The sequence below is a fragment of the Rhopalosiphum maidis genome, chromosome 1 (genome assembly GCF_003676215.2).
Source record: "Rhopalosiphum maidis isolate BTI-1 chromosome 1, ASM367621v3, whole genome shotgun sequence".
Taxonomy (NCBI): domain Eukaryota; kingdom Metazoa; phylum Arthropoda; class Insecta; order Hemiptera; family Aphididae; genus Rhopalosiphum; species Rhopalosiphum maidis.
This window is the reverse complement of record NC_040877.1, coordinates 35506401-35526996: the sequence shown is the minus strand read 5'-3', so window position 1 is coordinate 35526996 and position 20596 is coordinate 35506401. Positions and strand designations below refer to the sequence as shown.

The window sequence follows — 20596 nt, the reverse complement described above, 5'->3', positions numbered from 1 at the left end:
AGCGTGATTTGTTAAATAAAATCATCTTATACTGGGAGTATTTACAAACCATGACTGGTGTATTTTTTTAGTATACATTAACATTTTTTTATTTTTTTGGTTCGTTCACACAATGTTTTAGGTACACAGAACAATTAGTCATTTGGTTGGTATTTGAAAATATAATGTATACTTAAAGTGGTTACTGGTTAATGTAAGCTTTAAAATATTAACTATGATATATTATATATAATGTATATATATATATTGTTTATCAATTATCAGAAAAAAATGTATGAACACGTGATATAATTGCAAATATAAAAATCACAGTTAACAATTTGTTTTGTAGTTAAACATATGTTACGTGATTAGGTGGAATTATACTTGAAAAAAAAATACAAAAAATAAAAATAGGTAGTTAGGTATAAAGTTTTGAAATTGAAAAATTATTTTATTTGCATTCGTAATTTAGAGTTTGACTAATTACAATGACTGAATACAAATTAATTCAGTACATTATTTGTATTTTTGAATGGTTTTTATTAATATCTGACAGCGTATATTTCTTATAATTTTTAAATTTTTTTAGATACCTGCGTTTAGATTATGATTATTGGTGGCCACTTCAACTATGTAAAATCTAGTACTTGAATACATTGATGATGTAACACTGGTCTATTTAATACTCCAATTGAATATTAAAATAAATATTAATAGGCTTTTGTATAGTTTGGTTTAAATTATATTACTATTCAGTGCGTTAACGATATTTATGATTTTACTTAATTATTTTAATGTGAAAATGTACAATATATACCAATATACTATATTTAGTATGTATAACATATGTGCTAGACATATATTATATGTTAAATTAATATTTTATTAACAATATCAGAGTAGATATTTGCAACTTAAAAAGGTACCTAATGGTATTATCTATCAAAATATTCAAATAATTAAAATTTCATTATAAATTATAATTAATTAATTACAATTTTACGCTTTTAACTTCATACTTTGTAAATAGCACTATGAAGTAAATTCCACGCACCAGTATATTATGTTAGGTCATATCACTTACCTATTGTATATGATGTGTTCAAACGGAAATTTAGAAATTGAATACTTACTTTATATAATATATTTAGTTTTTGTATTTATTTTATCAACAGCAATAGGTAGTACCAATAATAATATCATAATTTAATAAATTGAAATTGAAATGAATGATTCTGTTCCTAGTAATACGTCTTATTAATAAAAATTATAAACATATTTTACTAAATACTTTCATGCATTGTTTTAGATTAAAAGATTTAATTTCTAATTGGGTTTTTTTAAGACATTATGTATCTACAATGAAAGCAATTTGTGATGCCTTATTGTATACTCAATATGTTATACTTATGCAGAAATCTTTTTACCTTTATAATATGTTAGATCATTTCAGATTTAAGCAGTTTTTTAGTTACTCTCACTAAACATGATAAGTATTTTTCAACGAAAAATATTTGTATGTATAATTATTTGTCATAATGATATTAAAATAATATGTATTTTTTTATAATATAATATAGAAGCATAATGCTTAAACTGTTAAAAAAACATAACGTATTTATTTATGTAATAAACTATAATAATAAGTAATAAGGAAATAAGTAATATGGAAGTGTAATTAAATCGAATTGAACTTTATTTTTTTATGGTACGTTTAAAATTTTAAATTTAGTGTATAATTTATTATAATATTAATTAATAAAACCATCATACTTTATGTTAAATATATTTTTATTATCTATATAAACTTTTGCGACTTGATTTTGACTAGTGATTATATATGTAAAAATATAATAACTTATAAAGGCCGTTAAACTATTTAGTTAATTATCACCATTAAGAAATTAGGAAATTTCAAATTATTATGATTTTATTAAATATGCAGTATTTTATTAATATTTAAAATAATTTCACTCAGTTACTCACATAAATTACACGTTTAAATGATCTTGTAGTAGTCATTATTTTATTATCTTTATATGTTCGCCATTAGTGGATATTATTCCATTACCATTGCATAAAAATGTGTCAATTATGGTGTGAGAATAAACAGTAATACAAACATTGGAAAATGGAAAACGTGTTTTTATCATATATATATTTATGCATTATTTTGGGGTGTTCAACAAAATCCATTAATAATTTTATTTTATCAACTTAACGAAAGCCGATATTTATGCGTAGTTTTCTAGCTATATATTTTTTATTAATTGCCCAAGTAATATGTGCTTACTCAATTAATTTTTTGTATTATTCATTTGCGAAAAAGTTTACAAGATTAAATTACTTATCTTTACAGTATATCGTTGTTACCCGCTTGTTGGTATTATCGTTAATACAGCTGTACAAGTTTTACCAAACTCTTGTGATTGTTGTGAATAATTATGTGTAGGTACAATAGTAGAATCCAGACATTTTATTCGAGAACTTACTCCGGGTAAATCAATTATACAAATGACTTACGGGCAAACGAGGACACATAAAATAGATTTTATTGCGTAATTCTCGTTATCTCGATCTAAAGTTATTCCATGTTATATATTGTACTCAATTTGAAAATACATGTGCATCAACATCGTGGATTATGACTAAACCAAGTATATACGATGTACGTTATATATATATAATAAATATTTATCACAATATCATACCTACATAAAATACACACGCAAATTATTGTTCAAATGAATTTTAACACCATTAAATCATCTGCAACGTAATTAATTTAACAGATTACTCGTTATGGCATGCAGTTAGTCTAACAATTAATTCAAGATTTATTATTACACATGGTTCGGTAATTGGTTAATACGATAAATACCTATAATTATGCATGCATATGCTGGAATAATAGACAAACGCGTGTTTTACTGAAGTCATATTATTCTATGGATAGCGAACCGATCGAAAAACCACATAAGAAATAACTAACAACACTATAATAATAATATATATAAATATATTATCTCAAATATATATATAAATCTATAGTAGATTTCATTATTATCAGAAAGTTTTTCTTTGGATTCCTTAAGCGATAATAATATCTGAATAATATGTATGATAGTATAATAATATGATAGTATATCAAACATTATAATATATAGGCATCATAATGTTACATATAGGTATATGTAAAGACAGTACAAATATTCAGTTTATGTATTATATTGTCTATGCACGTAAAATATCATATTTTAGTAATATGAAGTAAAAAACAACGTGGCTTCGTACAGTTTGAGTGACAAACAATTATCGACGTTTTCGAGCATTGATCTTATCACTACTCTGAATTTTGTGATAATATCGTGTTGTTATCTATTTGCATGTTTCAATTTAGTTTAAAAACTTGGTTGAGGTTGAATTTGAGCGAAGAACACTTAGTTAGGTTAGGATGAAGCAATTTATATGTTTTCTGGCAGTAAAAAAATAATTTTGGATTTTGTATTGTAATTAATTATTATAGTGTGTTTAGTATTAAAAATTGTAAGTATGAAAAAAAAATTGAATAAGTTTAATAAGTATGTATATTTTATACTGAATATACCTAATAAACAAAAAATTATGGATATATAGCATAATGTTAACAATTTTGTCAACTTATATTAAATTACTAATGCTATATATTAGACTTTTACATTTTAATGATTTTAAATTGAGGCATTTAATATCCCTTCTCCCCAAAGAAAAAAATGATTCACATTTACGCCACTGCTATAAAGTATGACATATTAGATAATACGTAAAGTATTATCAAGACGAGTAAAATATTTTTTCGAGTCGAATTACTTGTGTAAACATTTTGAAATTGATTAATTTACATATAACTTCAGTATTTTATCATTGTTATTATTAATAATTAAAATATCTGCTATACCTATACTTTCTTCTTTATTATCTTTCTAGGCGACAGTTATATACACGCTTAAAGTATATCTACTTAATATTTTTTATTACCCGCTATAGTGTTAAATTATTGATTTCTTTCTTTTATTAAATTTAAACTTTTTATACGATAAAATATGACGTGTATAATATCTAAATCGAATAAAAAATAAATAAATATAAATATTTTAAAATAATAATTTCTTCAAAAAAAAAAATTATTATTGTCGTATCCGTAAGCTACCACCGTCTCGAAATTATGCAGTCGATTTCTGTATCGTCTTGTATATACATATATATTATGGTCCAAGTATAAAAATTAGTCATTGAAACACTAACCGAACATTGTATACAATGTTAAGAATAATGCAGTCATTGTGTATAACACATTAACACAGTTTATATCAGTACCTTATCATCATAAGACAATTTTTATCGATTTGAATTGAGAGAAGTATAATTTAATAATTAGGTAATCCTAGACACTTTATTGAAATTCATATTTTTGGTAAGTAATCAGTATACTTACTATAAGATATTAGTTTACTGTTAAGTACTGTATTATACGTTGGTGCATATTTATTATTTTAATTTTAAAATGGTAAATAAATTCAACGGCAATTTAAATAATATTTTAAAAGTAAAAAATTATAACAGTACATATAGAAGTAAAATTAAATACGATTAACTTATAAATATTTGAAAGAAATTGAAGAACAAAAGAATAGATTAAAAAATGTTTTCCAAATAATTATTAAATCATAAAGAAGTGGAAAGACTTGTTGTGCCAATAAATGAAGATCATCAAATTAAATATTATATACATAATGAAGAACTGTTTCATATTCTACATGAAACTCATTTATCATCAAGGCATGGAGGACATAGTAGAATGGAACACGAGCTCAATAATTAATATAAAAATATAACAAGAGAGATAATTATGTTGTACTTGAATTTTTGCAAATCGTGTGAAAAAAAAGGTAGTGCAGTTTAAAAATACTTATTGGTTAAACCTATTATATCTAAGAAATGAATTTACATTGTCAAAAAAACTTGATTAATATGCAGGCACAGCCTGATGGTAATTAAAATTTATCTTAGTTTACCAAGCCGACTTAACCAAATTTGTGAAATTACGCCCTTTGACTCATAAACGTGCTGAGGAAATTGCGTATGTATTATTGGATATTTTTACCACTTTTGGGGCTCTAGAAATATTACAAAGTGACAACGGGAGAGAATTCGCAAACAAGGTACTAAAAGAACTATGTACAATGTGAAAAAACTTGAAAATAGTACATGGAAAATCTCGCCATTTTCAAAGTCAAGGTTCAGTAGAACGTGCCAACCAGTATATTGGAAAGGAACTTGGTAGCAAGATAATAAAACTAAAAAGTGGAGAAAAGGCCTGAAATTAGTATAATTTATGAAAAATTGACCTTTTCATTATGGCATTAAATGTTCACCTTATGAGACTATGTTTGGCTTTAAGCCTAAAATTGGTTTACATAACTGTATATTATACTGTATAACATTTGTTTGCCATGTAAAACGGAAATTACAAATTAAGTACAACCAAACATAAACTACAACATTACTATGGTTGAAATCAGTTTACAATTTGCAAAGAACAGTTTGTTAGTATTAACGATGTGTAATCACTTAGAGAAAGGAGCTTGGCTGATTTTTAACCTAGGAGATCAAGGTAATAATAACCATTGCACTTGTGGTCAAAAATGCAAAACAATAGGAGATGCTGCTAGAATTGTATGCATCCCCAAATGGCGTAATCGTTATACGTGTTAAAATAAATAAATTAAAATAAATGTATTTCAACTTTTTATTTAATTTATTAATTAAAAATTTTACAATGTTAATCAAATAAGTGTAAAATAAAATAAGTATTACATATAAACCTAATATTTGTGTTATTATTAAGTTAAACTTATTATTTATTTTTTCCACGTAGCGCTATCATAACGAGCCATTGTATATAATATTTATTCTATGTATATAATTATTAATTTTCCCTATGGTTTGAAAAACTCGGTAATTGTATACAACTCCCCGTCAGTGTTTACAATGACCATTTTCCCACTTGGACTGTAGTGTTTATATATATACAGCAACTAAAATTAAATCAGAAAAATCTATTAATACAAACATTTATTTATTGTATATGTACCTACTTTATATTTAATAAAATTGTAAATTTATAAATAGAATTTGATCACTGAAAATACTGTATAGTAGGTGTTAAGTGGGTCACTGAAATAGATATGTTATATTTTAATTGATTTACATCATTTTATTCGTAAAACGATTCTGAGCGGATAAGGTCTGTCAAACTATAATACTAAGTACATTTCAATATTTCGTGATATATTTTTTTATCTTGATATTGAAGTAATCTATTTTACTAATAGTATTACAATAGCTAATATGTTGTCTAATTATTGGTAAAACATTGTATTTTATATTATTGATAATTGGTTATTATAAGAATAAATATAATTTATACAATATTATATTATTATAATTAACTTTTGAGTCAATAACACCTTCAACAGCTTATCGTAAGTTAAATATGTTCATGGTATAAACATTAATGTCTTAAAATTAATTTACATATTGTAAAAATGTTATTGTGTAAAGTAAAATTTATAATATGTATATTTATATACACGTAAAAGTTATAAGTCCTCCACGAATAATGTTTTTAAATTATAAAAAAATAATGAACATCATTATTCATCGTTTAATATCTAATTTCTATCAAATTTTTACTTTAAATGTCTATTTAAACAATAATTGTTTTTGTATAGGTATATTAGATTTTTTAGTTCTAGTATAAACAACTTCCTAAGAAGAATATTATATTACATTTTCAAACATTAGCTTAACTTTTGGAATGCTTATAGCTTATATGGATATTCATTTTTTAATCACAACAAAATAAAAAAAACCAAAAATTGATTAAAAAAAACCTGGTTTAGCGGAAAATTACCATTTTTCTTTAATTGTTGTTTCTGTTTATTGTGAAAAGTACTAGGAACTTTCCCCCCTAGGGTGTTTTTTCCCCCAATCTGGGACCAATTAGATCCAATTTTTTACCAGAAACACCCCCAAAGTTTAAAATCAAAGCATTCTTACTTACCCAAAACGTAATGAAAGACACAAAAAAAAACACATGATTGTAAAATCAATAAACATTCATCACTCTACTAAGAATCTAAATTTACTACAATTTATGAATTGAATATACATTGGATATTAGGATTGTAGAAATAAAATACAAATTTAAATCCATATTTAATATTACTTTTTAGGTCAACTTCACGTGTTTATGGTTGAGCAATTTCCAGTACTCTCAGGAATGGCCTGAAAATTATTATTATAGAACAATTCGCGAAATATAATAACAATTTATTAATGATTACGTACCTGTATTCCAATTATACATCCTAATTTTGCAATACAAAATTAAATCATAACTGGAAAACATATGTTATTGCAATTTTTTTTTTATTATTATTCGAAAAAAAATAATTAAAATAAAAAAAATATTACGTGCATGAGCATTTAAATTGGAATGTTATAATGTACAATTATCCTGGATAAACATTTTAAATCAACAATAGTAGGTATACAAATATGCACTCTAAACTACTTCAATGTACATTGTACATACATAATATATTAATAAGTATTTAATTATTCACAATATAAATTTTAATTTAATAAGTAGGTGAAATACTAATAACTGTAAGCTGTTTTTTAAATACTGGTTGAATAAAGTATTTCACAAAAATATCCTTCTGTGAAATGTTTTTTAGGTAATGTATGTTGTATTTTTGTGGTATGCAATTTATAATCTATAAAGATTATAATAATCATATCATATTTTTTTGTGGATCTTAAACGTCAAATATTCAAATGCCATTTTCAATAAATGTATATAGTGTAAAAACTTTTAGATATAAATTTAAAATAGTAAGTTAAGATATGGCAATAAGTCAATTTGTAATGGTATATCGTAAATATTAACATCCAGTTCGAATATCACATCGAGTATATCCCTCGAAATAATAGTTATTCAGTGGTTATAAAGTTACACAAAAACTATAGGTACATTATATTATAAAAATAGACTTGAATCCCGTTCCAAATTAAATTTTGTACTCAAGATCTGATACATAATTTGTACAGTAGTTATTATCTATCAACTTAAACATCCGGTTGAAGATTAATAAAATTTAAATTATATAATATTGGGATGATTATATTTACTTTATTTACTGACTAATATTTATTTGGGCAAGGATATACTTTTGCTCTTTTATAATAACATTGTTTTTTTTAAAATATTATTACTCTTTGTTAACTTAAAAATATAAAGTACCTATTTTTATACATTGTATAAAAAAAACTCTTATTTTTTATTTTTTTTACACTTCCCAGAACTATATCGTTCTTGTAACTTAAGGAAATGTGAATAATCAAAATACTTATATAATTAAATATTGAGGTATCTACAATGATCATTAATGGCCAGATTAATTAAGACTGTAAATTACTTAAAAGACATTTAAAAGATTATTTTTTAACGCAATATTGCAAAATATTTTGTAGGTAATCGAGAATTTATTACATCTATAAAATATTGACAACGAATTGAATTATGTTTATTTTTATTATCACTACAGAATAAGAAATAAACGTTGAACTAATAGTGAATGTGAACCAATACACTGATCATCTCAGCTACTTATATGTACTAATGAAAATATGTATGAATACATCAATTATTGTTTTACTACACTATTTTATTCGTTCAATTTTTTTTTCTATTATAATAATACATAGTCTACAATGACAAATGGATAGAAATCAGTTAGCTTACATTTACAAAAATGCAATAAAAATAAAAATAGAAAAAAATATAATTTTATTCAAAAATGTAATATTGTAAGGATTTAAAATTATGTAAATAAAACATTTTCAAATTCTTTAGTGTTTTCTATGAAAATGAATGTCCCACGTTATATGGATTACCCCGTATTCTTCTATATAAACTACATTTTTTATATAGAGTAATAAACTTTTAGTAAAAACCTATTTTTTGTTTTAATTTTGTGATTTTAAATTATTTTTTTTTAAGTTTATTTTTTTTATAACTTGAATAGTACAGCGACATATATATAATACAGTATATAATATATTTATATTTATATATACAATACATAGAACAGGTCAGCATTTTCAAAAAAAAAAACACAAGTATGTTTTGAGTTATTGTGATTTTGAAACATTTTTAAATATATTTTTTACTATAGTGTTACTACCTATATTCGTGTTTTAAATAGTTCTTTTTGAATACACAAAGGGTACTGAGAAAATGAGTTTCATCAGAAACATAACAAAGATATGTCATGGAATACTCGTCTCACGTCGTTCAAATATCACTGTAGCATATTGGAAAAACATTTCAAAACAAGAATAAATAATCGTAATGAAAAAAATGATTCTAAATGGATCTCGGTTAATACTGCAATTATTATTTCTTCATAGATACTTGACTGTTGTCGGAAGTTTTTTCTTTTCGTCTTAAAAAACTATTGATAAATATCACCTCTTAGAAATACGTTTTCTAAACTCAGTTTCCGATCTCTATATTTTTAAGCTTTTGAACATTTTCCCTCACTTCTAATCGAATCTAATTGATTTGTTGTGGTATAAATTGTGAATAAAAAAAAAAAAGAAAAATTCGGGTTTTTTTTTTAAACCGCATGTTATAATATTATATCACTAGCCATTCTACAACTATACGCATTTTTAGCAATAAAAAAATTACTAAAGAAATCATGGTAGTAATCATGGCGTTAAAAAAAAGTCATCTCGTTCATATACCAGTGCCGTATTATACGGGTCATTCCGATAAAACCTGCTGTCATCGTTCCCTTTCTGTATCAAATAGAGTTTATTATTTTATTACCTGAGGCGAGTCCCACAATCCATATGATAATAATGGCGGTTCTGGCACGGCTGGTGGTAGATTTGAACTTTAAAGGATGACAGATGGCGTACCAACGGTCGATAGAAATTGACGTCAACGTCATTACTGACACGGTTACGGAGACGGTCTGTAAATATATAAAAAAAAAAAAACAACAATATTACAAATAGCAAAATAAAAAAGTACAACGTACAAATAATCAGTGTTATTCAACGGAGTTAACCATGTGGGGTTCAACCCAGTCACCACCAATTATATTTTAAAACAATTACGTGCAAATGTATAGATATAATACAAAAATGTATTGACATGGTCATTGCTACATGTTATTATACATAAATATTATGCAATTTAAATCATGTCAAGAAACAGAGTCGTAGCTAGGACTTGGCGAAACTGGACCAGGCCAGAGGCACAACGAAAAAAAGGGCGCAAAATCCAGACTAAAATATACAGACTAATTATACAAATTATTAATAACATATATTTTATTTATAATATGGGCAAAATAATTATACTAGAATAGCTACGCTATAGTACTTTATTATGGCATATTGTGTACAAAAATATTACAATTTACAAGTGTTTACAAAATAATAAACATGATGATTTTCAAAATCGATTATTATTGTTAATTCATAGCTGCATGTATAATTTAAAATTAGGATTCTAAATATTTTATTTTTATACTTTAAAGACCTTCATCAATTTATTTATATTTATGGGTGGTAGATAACTACTCCTATTTTGGTATTTAGTCTTTTTGTATCAGTCATGAAGGAAACACCCGTGAAAGAATTTTTAGTAAACTGAAAATTATTAAGAACTATCTAAGGTCTACAATGTCACAAGAAAAATTGACGAATATGAGTATTATATCAATTGAACGTGAATTGGCTTCAAACATTTATTTTGAAAATGTTATAGATGAATTTGCTTCTAAAAAAGCACGTAAAGTGAAATTTTGAAATGTTTAAAAGTTCAATTATTTTTTAAACTATTATGTTATAATAAGTTTGGCAGTGTTTTTTTTCTTATTAAATATAATAATTATTATAATAGCTAATAAAAATAAAATAAAATAACGAATGTCTTTATATGTGTAAAAACGTGGAGGAGGAGGGGGTGTAAACAATTTTTAAAAGGGGCGGAAATATGTTAAATGGCCAGGAGCGCAAATGAACATTGCTACGGCTCTGTCAATAAATCTGTAGCATAATGCTAACGTAGATTAATAATGTTTATAGAACCTTCTCCGATTTTTTTTTTTTTTTTAGAGTTTATTATAATATGTATAAGTTATTGCGTGTTCACAATAACAGCCCATCAAGCAATAAACTTCTCTATTTATTTTTCGTCTAGACTTTGAAGTGTTTGTACATCCGTTTCAATTTACATAATTACTTAAAATAAAATGTACCTGTTTCAGTAAAATTAATGATTCAACTTTAAAATATATACGTCAATTATTATCTTTATAAATAAGTGCGGCAATCATTGATTTATATAACATATGGAAAAAAACAGTTAATTTTATTTTGAGTTTTTATTTTAGTTCAAAAAATACAATACAATGCAATGACAGCACAAGATTTTCGGGGAGAAGGGTTTAGATTATTAATATATTTTTTGATCAACAAAATTTTAAAATAAAAGCAAACTCATTAAAATATGAAAGTAGAAAGTTATTATTTAAAATATGTACATATCAATCTTTTTAAATTTTGGTAATTACTTCATTTTAAATTTCTATTCTTACTACTAATCTTGATACAAAACAATATATACATTAAAAAAATTAAAATCTATAACGTTTTATACTAATTTTATTTTCCTTATAGAAGTATTTAAAAACCATTTGTTAACTTTTTCAGTGTCAATTTCAATATCTCTATGCACACTTATAAGGGCTAATTTTACTAATCTTTATTGTTCAGTTCTGTTTTTATAAAGTCTTGAAGCATTTTAAAGTGATTAATGATGATGTTGATTGTGATTATGTTCCCAACACGTCATTTAATAATTAAAAAATTTACTGAAAACAATTTAAATTGTTGGAACCACATATTAAAAAATATTTAATGGCCTTTCTTTTTTTTAAAATCTAGTCCATTTCATCTGCAATAATAAAAACTCTGCTTCAATAGACAGTGGATTTGAATTAGAATTTTAAAAGTCAACATAAGTTTTAATAATTTTATTTTTTTGATAGATATACAATTTAGGAATAACGTTTTGCGGGCTTTATTAGAATTAATATTATTTTTAATTTAGTTGTAAAAAATCATCTATTTTTGAATTTTGATTTACATATTTTTAAATTAAAATTCAAAAACATTCTTAATGGGACTGTTTATTTTATTATTGATGTATTTAAAATTAATTCTTGACATAGTTATTTCATTATTAACTGATTTGAATATGTTAAAAGATGTATTAAATAAAATTTACAACTCTTCATTTGCCGTGTTCACATAATTTTTCATTGAAAATTCGGACATATTTTTGATATGTTCGCACGCTTCATAAAGATCACAGTTTACTTTTGGTAAAAGTTTTCAAAAGCACATAGTCAGAGAAAATAAATCACCAGCTACGTTTAAGCAATTAACAAACTCGCTTTTAATAATAGCATTAAGTAATTGTGAAGATTTAGACGAAGTATCACTATCATGTGATCATCTCCAACTCTTCCAACGTATATAAAACTGGACAATAAATTTGAACGAATCTTAAGAGTACATCATTGACCCATCTCGTTTCACACGTTGAAATAATTTATATTTATATTTTGTTCTTGATGTATAAGTATTATTGTTTTAGTATAATATATGTACGTTGAGTTTATGATTTAAAAAAGTTAATAATGTTAAGGATTGATTTAATAGAAGTTCGAAATTGAATGGATGCAATTGCAATACATTAATAATTATCTAAAATCATGTTTAAAAAATATAAAATGAGAATAAAAGTTACTGATGGGGAATAAAGAGGATGAGACAGTGAGACACGTTGTATGTGTGTATACATATTATAAAGCTTTTTTTGAGGGAATTCACTTCCTCCGCTGATCCACCAAAGTATGGTGGCAAACATGTACAATTTTTTTTTTTTACTTATATGTGTTTATGCTTGGAAATTTAATGAAACCTGATCGATCGGTGATTATTACTACCTACTGCGGTTACTTCAGGTGACATTTTGCATTTAAATATTACAATGAATGTGAGATGCAATATTCTATGCTAAAATCAAAATCGATAGTAGTAAAATTGTCCTGATTGCAGTACGTACCTACCACGTAATTTTTACTTTTAATACATACGAACATTAAATTATTTGTATCTTTTCTATTTTGTTTGTTTACAGCAGATAGATACAGTATATAAACAACGATTAGTTAATATTATAATATTTATGTTTATAATCAGTTACCACCCATCTTTTTTTTGCCAAATTATTCGCAAACTTGCACTTTTAATAGAAAAAACACACACGCACATCCATGATACTAAAAAAAAATCTTTACAGGTCGTATCATTGTCATCGTTTTTACGACAAATAAAATTCTACACACAATAAGGCGTGCATCCATCACGGTGTAAATAATAAGGACGTAATAAAAATAAAAAACGTTTTAAAAAAGTAGGTACCTCATCAATTTACATGATCGTTATAATATTATATCGTCATTATTATTCACCACCTCCCTCGTCCAGTTAAATATTGGAAGTATATTTATTATTTTAATACTTGGTACGATTGAAATATCGACCAAATTTACGCTTTAATAATATTTAATAATAATAATAATAATAATAATGTGTCACATACACGTAATTTGTTAAAAACGAGTTAAAACATTTTTAATAAAAGGACTAAAAGCATGAACCAAATTTAATATCACTCTTTTCCTCGAAAGTTATAATATATTTTATCATAATTATAGCATATCTGCTTTGCATATTATACATGCATCGACCGTCACACGCAGATTCGATTATTATACTCTTACTAAATAACATAGGTATTAATAAATCGTACATACAGTACGATTAAACGATTTTGTTACCTATATAATTGTACATTATGCTAGAACTAGTAACAACAGTAGCTTTTTAAACATTAAACTTTAAAAGTGAAATATTACCAAGAAATAAAAAAAAGTTATTCACGTTAAGTATAATATAAATTATAATAGCTTTGAATTTGTCGGTTAGTATTTAAATATCTAAAAACTTTAAATTTTGTTATTTTTTTTATTTTAAATTGAATTACAATTGGACGTAACTTAAAACGATATGTTTTATATTTGTAATTATTATGGGATAATAACATTAAAGTTAATGACCCTAGAACTATAAGGGACAGAGTTCCTCTTTATAATATGCAGTAGAAAATGAACAATATTATTTGTTACTGATTATTTTTTTTCGAATGGGCCATCTTTTTGCCATTATCCGATGTATTAAAATTCAATGTATTAGTAAAAAAAAACTTTGTCGCTTAAAAAATCTCCTAATATTATTGATTATATCACTTTTTATAAATCTGGTGTTATTGAACTTTCAATTTCATCATTTACAAAATCTACAATTGTTATTTCGAAATTATTTTAATGAACACTTTAAATTTTAATAGGTAGTCAAAACTCAAAAACGTAGATTGAAATATGTTGCACCTATTAATTAAAACAAAAAGCTTCCATGCTACGTATATAATACTAACACACGTTCACTTTATCGGCACTCTTGACTTTATCAAAAGATCAACGATAAATATTTAAACGACTGACGCTCGGAATGTTTATTAGTTGTGTGTGCATCACATAATTTTCACGTGTAGCAATTACAGCTTAAAACTCTATTTCGTTGAATGCTGTTTATGTCTGCGGTAACAAGCTTATGTAAATACGTAAAAACTTTTGTTTTAGAAAAAAAAAATGTCAAATTTAAATAAAATAATAAATTGGTTTTACTTTTGAATATAACATTTATTTAATTTGAACTATTATACACGGGAATTTTTATTTACTTATAATATCAGTTGTTTCCGTAGCCGTAGATTTCACAGTCATACTTAAAAATGAATTATTTTCAATAGCATCTTTAAAAAAAACCTTTTATTCAATGCGTTGTGTTTTTAATTTCTTTTTTAAACTTCCACTCAAACTGTACACGTTTAAACATTATTAAAAAACAAAATTGTAATAACAATTTAAAATATAAATGTAGGTAGTATAAGTAAATACAAAAATAAGTAATAACTTATAAATTATAATGTTATGTATGTAAGGAAATTAAGACGACACGAGACATATAAATCTCAATATTTTCATCGATAGATTATAGAACTGCAAAACTAACACGGTAGTCACTGTCTTAGAAATAATATTTTTAAAATATTGTTGTGGTGCAATTACTGCGTACAAGCTACCTATGATTATTTATTTTTATAACTAATTACCCGTTACAATCCAATGACGTATAATATAATTAAATAATATACAAAATAATCTACACCACCACTGAACATTTTTTTTTTCGTATTTCAATTCAAATTATTTTTAACATAAATATAATTTAAATGAAAAAAGAATGTTCTGTATTTTTTTTTTTCGTTTAATATTAAAGGTCATAGACCCTCCAACTTAGACATATATTGGGGGTCCCTACGGCCCCGGCTTAAATTAGCTACTAATTACTTTTAATACATAATCAGTGTTTTATAATTTATTTCATTATTATTTAAGTATATTATATTAATTAATAATTATTATTATTAATAAAGTACGATATTGCAATAATTACCTCAGACGGCACTCCGTGTAGGCAATTCAAGTGCATTTATATTGCGATCAGTGATTTTATACGTATCTACTACCTTACACGTCATTTAACTTGTAATACTAACATATTAATATCAATACCACCGTCAAGCTTACAGTAATCGGATTATTCAATCCCAGATATTAACTTCTCCTAAATCCCTTTACCGTGGTACTTACTGGTATATAAAAAATATTTAACACAAACTTATTTATCTTTAAAGATGGTTTTCTTGCATGTGAAATAAAAAATATAACGCTTCTCGTGTATTATATACTTTTATTTTTTATCTTTTTTTTGTGATCGTAGTGTTAATATTTTTTTCTTGGTAAAAATCATTATTTTCCATATTAATAAAATTTACTTGACTCGATCGTATAGCTGCAGTGTGCAATACCACGTGTTATCGATGAACGATAAATAACTCCGAACGTAAAACTTTAACCTTCGAAGAAAGGTTATGTACACATATTATCTGAAATAAATACATATATATACATTTAAAGCTAAGTGATTTGGGACGCAGATACAACCACTAAGTTTCAAACACGTAAACACACATATTGTACAATATACACTGTACACAGACTGACTTTAAATTCAATACTAAACTTTATCGTCCTCCACGGGTGACTATTTCATTTACGACATGACAGCTAAGCCGCTTCATTGTAGATTGTTGCGAAAAACGAATATGCGTTACGAGTACTTACTATGTTGTATGTTATTTTAATCCAATACAAGTATTAGCTCGGTGTACAAGTGAATACATATGCGATATAATATATGTATAATATAGATCAGTTTTTTTTATTATTGTACAATAAATATGACCTCGCCGTAATAATATTGGAAATATACTCGTAACAGTTAATAGATAGACATTTTGATACTGCTTCTCACCATTCTCAAATTAACTTTAGAGTTCCTGCTGGTTCTTCTATATCATAATTTTCCTTTGTTATTAATTTTTATATCACTAATTATGACAAGAATAATCCATTTGATCGAATAATGCATCTGGCAAATGCCCATTCTATACTTCTACTTTATTCAGCGTGTAACAAATAATAATTAAGAATTATATTAAACATTCAATAGCTTGTAAATTATATATAAACTGTCAAGTCTATGAAGTTCAATATTTCTTTAAATTAATATTAATTTTGTGTCAAATTATATTGTACTATCAGACCATTTATCAATAATAAATAAATAACATGTATAAATGCATATGATAAGATTATATTTTTATTTCGGCGAGTAAATATAACTAAAAACACTAAATATGTTACATAATATAATAATAAAATATAATATTTACTGAAAAAACTCATACTATAAAAAACGCGATTAATATTTAATACTGATTTGAAAATATACCGTTAACGCAGAGTGTCAGGTTGTGACGAATCGCAAGTGCATTCATATTATTTAATATTAAAGGTGTTATAATATTAACATCTCGCTTGTAAAATTAATTGTTTTAATTGTTTAATTTAATTGCTATAAAGGACAAAAGTTAAATTTTACAATGGCTGCAATTTTATAGAATAACAAAATCGAATTATTAAGTTATTCACGATACACATGGGTCCTGCGCTCCAGCGTATCTACTTATTATTTTCAACCAAACCTTTAGGATTACTAGAAAACAATAATTAATAAGTAATATTACTACGTTACGCGGTGTTTTTTGGTACGTGCAACGAAAACGACTACGTGGCTTATAATAACTCTACATTATTATTATTAGATTAACTCGACGTCTTTACTTCGAGTCCGTTTTTGTATAACACTCATGCATATTTTGGTTAATTTACATAGGACTGATTTGGTCTGACAGCGACCAAGGAAAAGGTATTTGAACATTTTCGTTATTTAATATATTAATTTTAAACGTTTTGCCTTCAAATGTGCGCGTGCATGCAACCCCCCGCACCTATTCTAACCCACGACGGCGTATATTTAATATTATACTTTGGTGATTTATACGCATTATGCATATACGATAATATATAATTTGTGTATACCTATATTGTATGAATGTTAGCCTATATATTATTTAATGTATGTGAGATGATATTGTGTAATATAGGCGAGCTTGTGTGGATTACTACCGCAGAAAAAGGGTAGTCGTCGGCCTTTTTGTGTGCAACATGTGCCCGTAAATAACCTCACCGCCACCGCCACCGAAAATAAAATGCCCGTTCAATCGCACATAATATTATGTGGTCAAAACATAATATTTTATATATACACATACAATATACTACAAAAAAATTCTTCACATCTACCTATACGACTACTGTGCATCTCACGGTGGCCTTTACCCAGCATAATAGTATATTATAATTTTTAGGTCTGGGTCTTATATTTTGAGATGTTTTTTACGACTATAACAACCACGCGTAGCTTATATTGTATAACAAAATAAACTAAAAACAAAAGCCCAGGCCGGACAAGAGGACCTGCATAAATCAACGCGTTCGAAAAACGATTACGAACGGAGCATTACAGAGGTTTAAACCATGCTTGCTTCAAATGTCTTCAACATTTCCGACGGTCATTGGAACAGTTTTTCTTCGAGCTCAAACTACAAAGAAAATCGAAAACGACCCTCTTCAAAGTATCCTCTCGACACAATTTTTGATCTATAAATGTTCTTTAGTGTATATACGATAAATAAAAAAGCCACCACCATTGTATCGCTTTAAACTAGTTACTAAAGTGAATTTATGTACTTGTGGATTGCAAAAGTTCGAACTTGGAAACAAAATTTTTTCTAACCTAGTTGTGATACGACCTACAATAGGCTTGAAGTACACAACTTAAAAACATTTTAAGCATAGGTATTATAAATAATATATTTATAATAATATTGATACTCATACATTTTGTTCTTAGGCTGTGTTTAAGTATATGCGATCTACATAATACGTAATTATGCATTTTTATTAATTTTTGTTTATTTTTATTAAAACCGATTATCGACCATATTTTTGTTATATTCGATACAGAGAACAGGCTTGAATACAATTTTGTCTACCATTATTTCGTTATCTCCCTGTCGATAACGTGTAATTTCTTCTGCAACTGTCTATAATAAATTTTTTTTTTTCTAATTAAATTTTTCAGAAATTTGGATGTTAGAGTGTTAGGATCTAATCCCAGGTTTACGAACCGGTGATTTACTGCTTAGCGACTGTTGCATACTTATCGTTGTCAAATAAATACTGTATCCATTCATTACCGTGCGTATAAAGTCACACTTCTATTTTTTAACATCAGACGTTAAGTAATTCGATATATTATTTTGAAACAATAAAAAATTAGTTTTAAAATGGTATTGTCTTTTCAACAAAACAGCTCATTTCTATGACGAATATAGATTGGATGCTTAGTTTTTAAATACATTAAGCTGGTCAATTAATAACGGTACCTATAAGTGATGACTCATAATTTATTGAAGATAATATAATTCAATTTGTTCAATTATTTTACAAATTATTAAACATTTTTCTTGTTGTTATTTGACATATTGTGGAATAGAACAATTTTCGTTACGATTCATCTAAACGACAATTGACGTGCTCTTAATTATAGTATGATAATAAAATGAATGTATGTATTATTTAATTGTTTTACAATTAAAATGACGTTAAAAATTTTTCAAAACTGTAACTGCACAAAAAAATGTAACTTATATCGCGTTTTTAATATTTCTAAGAATGGAATACGATTGTTTTGTCTAAGTACACATTGTAATAAGCTTTTAAGTATTTGCATAATGATTTTGTATTAATGTTATACTTATTGTATTTGCTTTGGTTTAATAAATGTTTATTTAATGGTTTACAAACAATTACAGGATTTTTTTTATTTATCACACAATTAATTCGTCGCAATCAACGCTAAAAAATGTTCAGAACTTATACCTATTGACGTAGTACCTATGTAGATTACATATTGTGATAAACACAATATTGTATATATACGAAGTATATACAATATATATATATATATATACATCATAAGTATTAGGTACACACTTGTTGGAAACAATAGAGAAATGAATTATCTGGAAAACTACAGGCGCCGTTATAGTAATACGATCCAAAATGATATATTTTGTATACATTACAATACCTATTATTATGTTTTATGTCCGCATGAAAGCGGAGAATTAAAATTATTCACGCGTATGTTTTATATCGAAAACAATAATATAATAATGTAACGAACGGAATGAAAACAAAAAAACAAAAACAAAAAGAAATAAAACTGTTTGCCGATTTGAAAAATTAGTGGAATATAATATGTGTATACATATTACATACATATACGCACGTGATGATAATAATAATAATTATTTTATATGGTATTCATTACATAAACGTAACGTTTTTCGCACAAAAGGCACACTTCAGTTTCGGTTTCCAGAGAATGGTGCATATTATGTCCGTGGCTGGGCGATTGAAGAAACATGAAAGGGTCGATGGCGATTATTATATACGCGTTTGAATTATTTGTGTGCACTAATGGACATCCATTCCGATATACATCCCGCATATTTTATTATACACCCGTCCATTTTTTATATTATGTATACTAAAATGTGTGACGAAAACATAATTTTTATATGATTAAAAACAAAAATCCCGTTCTTATAAATACACAATTTATTTTATATTGTTGATCGCGATAGTTTTTTTATAAAATATAAATTAAGATCTTTTAATTAATAAGAGACATCATTCTTAATACATACATTAAGAAGTGATTAAATGTTACTCGAGGAAGAAGAAAATACAAATTTTAA

General features: G+C 25.6%; 1 protein-coding gene across 2 annotated transcripts in view; it reads right to left on the bottom strand.

The window, feature by feature from the left end:
* Positions 1 to 20596, bottom strand: part of LOC113561242 (orexin receptor type 2-like) — a 147502-nt gene that overhangs the window by 27324 nt on the left and 99582 nt on the right. For both annotated transcript variants that reach the window (XM_026967551.1, XM_026967552.1), the window contains exon 4: positions 9926 to 10073. In XM_026967551.1, coding sequence (XP_026823352.1) covers positions 9926 to 10073 — 148 coding nt within the window. The remainder of the gene's footprint in view (positions 1 to 9925; positions 10074 to 20596) is intronic.